This window comes from Populus euphratica, unplaced genomic scaffold (assembly GCF_000495115.2).
Source record: "Populus euphratica unplaced genomic scaffold, PopEup_1.0 scaffold44.1, whole genome shotgun sequence".
NCBI lineage: Eukaryota > Viridiplantae > Streptophyta > Magnoliopsida > Malpighiales > Salicaceae > Populus > Populus euphratica.
In genome coordinates this window covers 892,043-902,940 of record NW_011499865.1, presented here as the reverse complement: position 1 = coordinate 902,940, position 10,898 = coordinate 892,043, and the positions used below count along the sequence as shown (strand labels likewise).

The following is a 10,898-nucleotide window of genomic DNA, read 5'->3' as shown; positions in this document are numbered from 1 at the left end:
AAAGTTTCTTTCCCTAAGGGCTTGGTAAAGATGTTTGCCAATTGATGCTCAGAGTTTACATGTTTTGTTATCACAGAATCGTTTTGGACTTTGCCTTTAATATAGTGGCAATCTATCTTGATATGTCTAGTGCACTCATAAAAAACTGGGTTGGCTATAATATGCAGTGCAGCTTTGTTATCATAATATAATAAAGTTGGTTCATGATGAAAAAGCCATAAACCCTTAAAAGGCATCGGAGCTATGTCAACTCATAACATGCTTTTATCATTGTACGATACTCTACTTCTGCATAGGAGAGTGAAATTTTTTTCTATCATTTTGATCTCCAAGATATCAATGAAAGACTAAGAAACACGAAGTACATTGTGGTAGATCTCCTAGTTAATGGGTAGTTTGTCCAATTTGAGTCAGAATAAGCGCTTAGCTTGAAATTAGTGTTCAAGGAAAAGAATAGGCCTTGACTAGGCATACCCTTCAAGTATCGGACAAACCGAAAGACTGCTTTCATATGAAGCTTTCAGAGTTGGTGTATAAATCTACTCAAAACATGCACAACATAGGTGATATCTGGTCTTGAAATAGTTAAATAAATCAATTTACCAACCAATCCCCTAAGATGACCTGGGTCTTTGAGCAAATCGCTCTTGTTCGATAATTTTAAGCCATGTTCCATAGAGGTATGGATAGGGGTTGCACCCAATAACCCTGCATCCTCAATAATTTCCAATGCACACTTTTGTTAAGTAATGAAAATTTCATTTTTGGAGGCTAAAAACTCTATACCAAGAAAGTATTTTATAGGGCCAAGATCTTTAAGATGAAAATGATTATGCAAGAATTTTTTAGTTATAGAAACACTAACAAGATCATTTCCAGTAATCATAATGTCATCAATGTATATTAAGAAAGTAGTGAATGACTTATCTCGTTGTCTGGTGAATAGAGAGTGGTCAGCCTGAGATTGTTTGAATTCAGCAGAGTAGATGACTTTAGAGAATTTTACAAACCATTAGTGTGATGCTTGTTTTTGCCCGTATAGGAACTTATGGAGATGGCACACTAACTGTTCCTCCCCTTGTCGAAGAAGCCCTAGTGGTAAAGTCATATAAATCTCCTTTGAAAGATCATAATGAAGGAAAGCATTATAGACATCTAATTGATGGAGTGTCCATCTACAAGCTGCAGCCAGAGCAAACATGCAGCGAACGGTTACAATCTTTATTGTTAGTGAGAAGGTATCCTGATAATCAATTCCCTCAATTTGGGTGAAACCCTTAGCAACTAAACAGAATTTTAATCTCTCTATAGAGCTATCAGATCGATGTTTAACCTTATAGACCCACTGATAGCTAATCAAAGTTTTGCCTACTGGTAATGAAATAAAAGATCAAGTGCTATTATGTTGAAGATCTTGTAATTCAGAATGCGTAGTTGCCTGCCATTTAGGATAGACAGTAGCTTTTGAATAAGAATGAGGTTCTATGATACGACTGATTAAAAAATCATCTTGATATGGAAAAAGAATAGATATCTAACATCTTGTTCTTTTAGGGGAAAAGATCTTGTTGAAGAAGTCTCCACTTAGTATTATGGTCACTAGGAACCCTAACTGGTTAATAGAAATTCTATGGTACGAGACTGATTATGCGAAAGGGAAGATACTATCACCCCTTAAGCATTTTTACCTAAGGCAAGTTGTATTGCTGGTTTTGTCTTAAATTGTTAAAGGTTTGTTTGTGTTCTATTTTTATTGGTCATCCTATAATATTCTTGATTTTAGTGTCAATGAATATTTACCTATGAATATTTTCAATTCTGGTGTTCGTAAATATTGTATAACCTAAAAAAGTATGATATTCCTGACTCTAGTGCTAGTGAATAAATTCGCAAAGATTTGAATTTTTTTATTATTATCGATTTTCCCGGTCTGTTCACTAACTAAGTATATAAACAAGTGAATTATAATTCACTTGCTACAGTAGTAAGTGAATTATAATTCACGGCTAATGTAGTATGAATTATAATACAGGAAGGGAAAAGGCAAAGAACTTACCTGTATAGGGAGGTAAAGTTGAAGACGCTGGCGATGAAGATGTTACGTTGTTGGTCGAACGGACGCTCTCTACTCTGCTTCTTCCTATTTTTCACTTTCTCTCTTAGAGCTTGCTCGATACTAGAGCCTGATGATGAAGATGATGGCGAAGGTGTGCTGGTTTGCCAAAGTTGCCTTCTCTCATTCTTTGTTTTTGTCTCTGTTGTATGCTTATGTGGTTTTTTTATTCATTCTCCTTAATTTTTGTATTCTCTAGTTTGTGTCTTCAGTCCACTCTCTTCTAATCTCTTGTTCGTGTCCGCCCTGCCTTTACTGAAAAGAGATGGTTGCTGCTACTATGGTTGATCTATGCTAGCTGGGGCTGCTATTGTTAATCCAAGAGGAAGATATCCTGTGAGGTTTGGCTAACAGTGTGTTCGTGAACTCCTCTCCTGTAAGGAGGTTTGGGCAGAGAGATGGACAATGATGGGGAAGATAAAACAAATGTGTAGTTTTTCTTATTTGAGGGGGAGGTGGCTGAGATAAAGGATGATGGTTAACAGGGAGAGTGAGAGTGGGGGGGTGAGGAGAAAAAAAAACCTAGAGGCAGAAAAAACCCCAGGAGAAGGCCATTATTCGAAACCCTATAAGAAAATAAAAAAAGACATTTATAAAAAAAAAGAGGTGCTGTCGAATCCTAAACTAGTCGTCGCTAGGGGGCTAGCATGATGGCTGGATCGAGGAGGCGGGGTGGGTTGTAAAGTGGTGTTTGTATCAGGGGAGGCGGTTTGTGGTTCAAGTATGTTTGATTCTAGTGAGAGAGGAGTGGATGGTGGATTAGGGTGAGCAATCAAGAGTGATTGATTGATTGTGGGATTAGTAGGCTTTGGGCAGCGACAGTATAATCGGAGAGTGGTAGGGGGTGGGGAGATTATATGTCTAATTGGTGAACTTAGGCATGTAGTGATGATGATTTTGGTGATGGAAAGGGGAAGGAAAGATTGTGATCAGGGGTAATTAAAAGAATGAGACCAGGATTGTAATGTAAGGAAGAAAAAGTGGGTTTGACATTTGTAAATGGAAAAGTATTTTCATGAAATCTCACATCACGGCTAGTAAAAAAAAATTTGTTAGATAAATCAAATAATTTATATGCTTTTTGACTGGTAGGGCAACCGGTAAAAACAGAAGAATGGAACGAGGAATAAATTTATGAGGATTGTGGACATTGGTAGCATAAGTTAAACATCCAAATATGCGAAGATGAGAAAAAAAAAAGGTTGTTTTGAATAGAGAAGTTTAAAAGGTGTTTTGAAAGAGAAGATAGGGGAAAGGAGTTGATTGATGATGTGGACAACAATAAGGGCATATTCATTCCAAAATTAAAGTGGGAGTTGAGTATGAAATCTTAAAGTACGAGCTACTTATAAGATATGACGATACTTGCATCCTATAACCCCATTTTGTTGAGACATGTAAACATAAAAATGTTAGAAAAGAGCTTTTTTTATTGAATGAAAGCCGAAGTGAGAGAAATTCTCCCGCCAATATCACTTCGAAGAATTTTAATATGAACTTCAAACTTAATGAGAACATCATTGAAGAAGTCTTTTAGGAGTGATTGTGTCTGATTTTTATGTTTCATTAAGAAAATCCATGTGAAACATGTAAAATCATCAACAATAATGATGAAATAATGAGCAGCAAAGAGAAAAGGTTTTGATAAGGACCTAAAATGTCACAATGAATCATTGTAAAAGGTTTTATAGAAAAAATTACATTAGGATTGAAAGGTAAACAACTTTGTTTTGCCAAAGGCATACAAAGCAAGTAGTGTTGGATTGAATGGAAAAATTTTAAAACTTTTTAGCAATAAAACATAAATGGGAAGGTGATGTATGACCTAAGCGATTATGTCAAAGATCGATGGATGAGATGGTAAAGTGGCAGGTTGGTTGAGTGATGGTGGATAAAGGATTGATCATATTTTGCTTTGTCGCTAGAGCCACCAAATAGTAAAGTCCGTTATTATGTTTACCCAAACCAATCATCCTCCTCATAACTAGATCTTGCAAAAAACATCAATAAGAAAATAAAATTATTGAGCAATTTAGGTCTCTCGTCAAATGATTGACAAATATCAAATCTACTTTGAATGTAGGTACACATAACACATTGTGTAGATAATAGACAGAATTAAAAGGTAAAGAGCCCTTTGCAACAATCTTAGCCTTTTCTCCACTAGGTAGTAGTATTAGAGGCAGTGTGCATTTGTTATTCTTGTCAAAAAATAATTTAAAAGAAATGTGATTTGTCGCTCCGCTATTAATGATTTAATTGCGCAAAATGACTTTAGACAAACTTGGTTTAGATACGACATTTGCATAAGAGCTGGGTCTTTTACTTTTATTATCTATTAGTGATAGGAGTTGTTTTAATTATTCCTGTGAAACCCCAATAAGTGGTTGTCCATCTTTTGGAGAGGCTTCTATAGACACATGATTGGCTATAGGATTTTTTTTGTTGAAATGTTTTAACCATGACCCATACCTTACCTTTGGGTGACCTGGTAAGTACCCGTGTAATTCATAGCAGGTCTGTACCCAATGACCTGATTCTCCACAGTGTGAACAATAAGGCCATCCTCCGCTTTCGCCAAAACACAGTCTGTAATGCTGAAATTGTCATCCTTCATTGGTATTTTCTGGTGATTTCTCCTGCAATATGAAATAATGTGACCTTTATAAGTGGTTGAATCACTCAGGTCTGTATTCCTACACTAAAATTGCCAGTTTTTCTATTGTTGCTATGTCGAATTGCTATGGCGGCACTACTACCAAAACAATCACCTGTAAGTGTTGAGCTTAGGAGACGTTGTGTTGAGCTTAGGAGACATTGTTCTTTTCTTACGAGATGGAGAAGCATGCTTGACTAATTGAAGGGGAGGGATTCATCAGCAAGATCTGTCCATGAATGGCATTGTAAGAATCATTCAATCCCATTAAAAATTGCATTAAATTTTTTTGTTCTTATTGTGTTCCCTGTATTGTGTCATTATAGGAGGATAGTTCATCCCACAACCTTTTCAATTTCATGTAATATGTAGTGACTGAGAATTGTTCTTACTAGAGGCAAACAATGTCTCGCTGAATTTCAAAGATACGAGATGTATTATTTTGGGAGAACTGTTCATGAAAATCTTCCTATATTTCATGGGCGGTTGAGTAGTAGATCATACTGTCTGAGATTTCTGGACTAAGAGTGTTGATAATCCAAAAATGAATTATATCGTTGCACTGAGACCATGCTACATACTCTTTATGATTAATTTTTGCTGAGGGAGTTTTGATTGAGCCATTGACAAAGCCTAATTTATTCTTGGAATATAAGGTCAGAGTCATGGCTCTTTTCCAAGTAGAATAATTGTCTCCATTTAATGGTTTTGAAATCAGGACTAATCCTGGATTATCTAAATGGTGATTGAAATAGGGATTTAAGATATTTGTTTTTGAAAAATCCATAGAAGACAATGGAAAAGAAAAGACGAAAGAAAAGATGCTAAAGATTATGGATTTAAGATCTCAGCCTTTGTTCTGAAACCATGTGAACTGAAAAGAGAGAAAAAAATTTGATGGAATGAATTGTATTATTGATCATATCATGTATTTATACAATTGCATTTACATTTATTCCAATAGATTAGGAATCAATTATTGTCCTGCAGTTTATCATCCTATAAAATTAGTTTTACATTAGGAAATCTAAAATATATGAGCTATCTATTTCTAACAGGATTCTTAACAACATTTGCATCTTCTTCTACATCTTCTTTTTCTATATTTTTATAAAAGCTTATTAATACCTTCATTAATACTTTTTTATCACATAAAATCTCTTGTATTGACTTGATATTCAAAGGGTCCCTCAACAACATCCTTCAAGGGTCTTTAAAGGACTTTGTGCTTCAAAGGGTCCCTCAACAACATCCTTCAACTTAAAGGATTTTGTGCAGGTATTCATTCAAGAGAAAATTTACAACCATTGAAGATATATATTCAAGAGGAAGGTATTCATTCAAGAGAAAATTTACAACCATTGAAGATATATATTCAAGAGGAAGGTATTCATTCAAGAAAAAATTTACAACCATTAAAGATATATATTAAAGAGAAAGTCGATATAATCTGAAAATGAAGATCATATAACACATTGTAAATAATTTACAAAGGTCTTTAGAAATAATATCTGAAAATGAAGATCATATAACACATTGTCAATAATTTACAAAGGTCTTTAGAAATAATTCCTTCTGGAATATTCCATGTAATTTTATAGCCTCATCTCTCTCTCTCTCTCTCACGCGCGCGCATTGCAGCGTGGGAAAAAGGATTTAACAGAGGAAAAAAACGAAAGAACTATCTGATTATTAAAATTTCTGCGGGGATTGGTAATCAGAGAGGTTTTCCGAATTCTCTTCCTTGAATAATTCCTTCCGTATATGGTTGTATAAATATCTGTTATATATTGGAGAGAGATGCTACTGTCATACTTAGTATATACTACAATGATAATTCAGTCCCTGTTCCCGTGCAATAAGGAAAAAGATAACAAAATCCTATTTACCAATTTCTCATTTCAAAGCATATTGGTGTGGCCTATGGGAATGCCTAGATAAGCAAACAAAGCTACTGTATATCTTGAATTTGTCCGCTTCTATTTTTAAGAAAAAACCATGTCACTGTTTGCAGTTTCAAGGTGAGCCTCTAGCCTAGACTAAGGAACTATGTACAAGAAATTAAGAAGAGCTAGCTAAAACTTATATGTAACTAATTGCTTCAGTATTTTGGAAATGAATAACATAAATGCATGGAAAGTTGACAGTGCCAGATATCGCAGTACACAACATTAATCTATTGGCACCAATCCTCTTGTACAAGTACCAACAACATCTCACTTTGAATTCACAAATTCACATAGTCAGATCCAGGGTACTTGCCAGTTTTGGGTACTTTGATGGCATGCTTAGGTATATAGAATTGCTTTCTTTTGTTGAAGTAGAAGATAAAGAAAGAGATAAATTGCTGCCCTCGTCTTCCTCATCCCACGATAAACTTCTCCTGACTTCCTTTTCTTTCGATCTTGTGGAAAGCGAGAGACTTAAACTTAAATCAAGATCATCAGCCTTCCTTTTAGGCTTGTTGCTTTTTTCCGCATTAAAGCTCCACTTTGTCTCTAAGCTGATTGATTCATTAGAGTCCCCTCCTCTTTTAGAAAACTGGGCTGCAAAAGAGGGCTGTTTTGTGGTTGAACTTATTTGGCCTTGGATCGAATTGCCATTGTACATCGGCTGATGAGATTCATTATCCAGGAATTCTTGCTTTAGCTTTCTACGTTGGTCGGTGAAAGTCGAGTTGTTGCACGTATGGAAAGATCCACGCCTTGTGCTCGAGCCAATTTCTCCATTGATCCTCTCAGAAATTGAATTATAAAATCCAGCTCCACTTCTAATATTCATGCTATCTGGTCCCAGTACAGAAGGACTGGTGATCCAGTTTCCATGTCCAGTACTTCTGGAAACGCTTCTGCTCCTAGTGTGAAAAAAGAACCAGAAATTCATAAATTTAAGCCCAAAAGGAACCCAAATTCAATTTTGAAGGGTAAAAAATTATCTGTACGTATTCAAGTTTGATCAGTACCTGAAATCAGAACTACGATTGTGATCAATATTTGGAAGCAGAGAGTGTTGCCAAAAGTTGTGAGAATAGTAGCCCGAACAACCAATAAGATCTCCCCTACTGTCTATAACTGTCAATTCATGAACGGCGATGGTTCTGAGAATTAGGAGCTCATATATACATATTGACAACTAAGAAACAAACCCTAATATCTTAATCCATTGTAAGATATACAAAGGACAAAATCTGTACCTTGACCTTGATCATCGATCTTCTTGCTCCGGTACATCTGCTTCCGAAAACCAAAAAAATAGGAAAAATGAAATTAAGTTATGGAATCAATCATCTAATTAAAAGTCTCAGAGTCCAATTATAAATTAATCATGTGATTAGTACTGGGACAGTGATTATATATAAACGAGTTATCCTTATTACAATTACCTGCAGGTGGCTCTTGACATGAGCAATACTTAGCCCCTTGATGTTCATTAGTTGCAACACTAGTTTTGGGGTTGCCCCTGTACATACCAAACAGATAGATGACAAAGTTAACCAATAAAATTATATTCTTGGAACAAGATCATAGAGGTTCATATAAACATCATGAACGAGAAGCTGAGAATTTGAAGATCTTACTCTCATAGCCACCAAGTCTCTCGACAGCTTGAACAAAGCAAAGATGAAGATCAGGAGTCCATCTTAGCCTAGGCACCTTAGATCTTACATATGGTCTTACCCCACTGGAGCTAGCTTTCTCGCTCTCATCCACAATGCTATTGCTCGAGCTTGCGCTATTTTTAGTCTTACTTTCATTATCTCCTTCCCCGTCCTTGCTCTTGCCTGAAGCATCCATCATCAAACCATCACCTTTCTGATCACTTCCCAGCTTCATAATTCAATATATCTTGGAGCTGTGAGGAAGACAATGAGAGAAGTTTCTATATATATTAGAGAAATTATGATTGACTCCAAAAATAATCACAAATAGTTAGCCATCATGAACTTCTGGGTTCCGATAATTCCTCTACTTTGAACTTTTCTCTTCGATCATCATTAATATTTCAAAGAGAGTTTACATATTCCAACAGAAAGGAGAATCCAAGCTGACATAGCTAAGTTAAATCCATCTGAAATGATGGTATATGCCAAACCCTAACTCTCAAAAGTCACAGCACACATATACTTTTTCTACTCCACTACCCCCTATAATATTATATGCACGCACACACCATTAATGAGTAGTCATACATGTGATGCTATTTATGTATGGGATGGGCCATCATTCATGTAATGTTAACCATATGGGTGTGGTACTAAAAGTTAGAACTGATACGTATAAAAAAAATCTTTATGGAAGGGAAACAATGGCATGCTGTGAACTTCGAAAGATTCTCTAATACAATGAAAGGGCCAGCGCTATCTTGCGCTAGCGCGTGGAAAGCACGTCTAACCTTTTCTAATCCGTACAACATAGATCACATGCATGGTAAAATGTAATAAAATGTAACTACCGAGGAGATGTTTGCCATTCGCTTCTAATGCTACTTACTTATAAGTTTTTTTTTGCCTGCACTTAGGGTCGGAAGGGAAAATAACACATAATAGGCTTATAGCTGTTTGGCAATATGATAAGAGTTTTTTTTAAGTATTTTTAATTAAAAATATATTAAAATAATATTTTTTAAATTTTAATTTTTTTTAGCATATCAAAATTACACATAAAAAAATATTAAAACAAAAAAACTTTAAAACGCTTTGCCTCCATGAAAAGAAACAGGTTACCATGTGAGTAATTAAAATGCAAATGGAAAGAGTCAGGCATGCATGGGGAAGCTGGAAGACGAGCCCATGATTCCTGCTGTCGGTATTCACGGATTTGTCTTTGCCTGTATTTATCATATGACCATCCCACATAACAACAAGACTTGTATTTTTGGCTTCTCCAAGGATTCCTCAACCTCTATGTGTCTGAAGTTTTTAATATTCTGCCCCTGACAATTCATCAGATTCAATGTTGTTTTCTAATCCAACCGAGGTCAGGTTCGTGATCTCGATCACTGGCACAAACATTAATAGAATTCTATAAAGGACGGGAGTTTATCTAGTAGCATTGCGAAAAAAAAAAATGGTAAAGAAATGTTGAATTCATCGAAAGACATTAACACAATAAAAAATAATAAAATTAAATTTTTTTTAAAATCTTAAGGATTTTGTGAGATAAAAATAGAGCAATTTAAAATTTATTTAAAAATTACTTGAAGAACATCATAAATAATTGGTTTAAGGCTAAGTTATCGTAAATTATAAATCTTTTAAATATCTAATTTCTAACGATAATCCATATAAATTATAAAAAAATATTTTTAATCTTTTTAGAAGAGAAAAACTATTATATATTTGAGTGTTAGCTTATCACCACAATTTTTAGATGTACCAACGGACTTTTCCGTCAGTATTTATACTACCATTCTGTTGGTAAACAATTACCGCCAAAATCACCGACGAAAAATCTTTGTTGGTGAATCTTTCGTTGGTAATTTTTTATCCGTTGATAATAAAAAAATATTATTACCGATGGATTTACAAACAGAAAAAGTGAGCAAAACAAAATATTTCATTTTGTTGATAATTCCTTCAGAAACAAACCGTATGTAATTCCATCGGTAATTATTTAAAAATATTCTAAAAAATATATTTTACAAAACTATAAAATAATTAAATTAATATTAATCAACACTCTATAATACTCAAAAGCTTGAAAAAAAGAAAAAGAAAAAGAAAATCAAAACAAAAAAATTCAACTAAATAACATGAAAAAATAAATTCAACTAAAAAAATTCATATGAAAATTTTTTTAAGTCCTATAAATAAATCAACTAAAAATTGATCTCATGTGAAAAAAAAATCCTACAAAAACATTAATACAATTATTAAGAACAAAAACAATTAAAAACAAATATAGTGAAAAACACACAAAAAAAAGAAGAAAATGTTTTTTTTACCTTAATGTAGTTGCAAGTGAAACTAAGAAGAAGAAAAAAATTCATAAAGTATACTAATTAGAAAAAACTAAGAAGAAAAAAATAAGAAAAGAGAAAAAGACACACCTGAGCATGAAGGAGAAGAGAAAGAGTTGAGGAGAGAAGAGAAGAAAAAGAAAAAGAAGAAGAAAAAAAGAGACAGATCTG

At 34.3% G+C, this 10,898-nt stretch overlaps 1 protein-coding gene across 3 annotated transcripts; it reads right to left on the bottom strand.

Moving 5' to 3' along the window:
• Positions 1–6,874: 6,874 nt before the first annotated feature.
• Positions 6,875–8,908, bottom strand: LOC105125937 (probable transcription factor KAN2). 3 transcript variants are annotated; one of them, XM_011026612.1, is made up of 5 exons: positions 8,347–8,908; positions 8,152–8,228; positions 7,963–8,002; positions 7,732–7,840; positions 6,875–7,623 (listed from the first exon to the last, which is right to left on the bottom strand). In XM_011026612.1, exons 1-5 carry the CDS (start codon positions 8,600–8,602, stop codon positions 7,005–7,007), a joined length of 1,101 nt encoding a protein of 366 aa, XP_011024914.1. In that variant the 5' UTR covers positions 8,603–8,908; the 3' UTR covers positions 6,875–7,004. The 3 variants fall into 3 exon arrangements, with proteins under 3 accessions (XP_011024914.1, XP_011024916.1, XP_011024915.1); XM_011026614.1 differs by having other exon boundaries at positions 6,875–7,617; XM_011026613.1 differs by having other exon boundaries at positions 7,963–7,999.
• Positions 8,909–10,898: the final 1,990 nt, after the last annotated feature.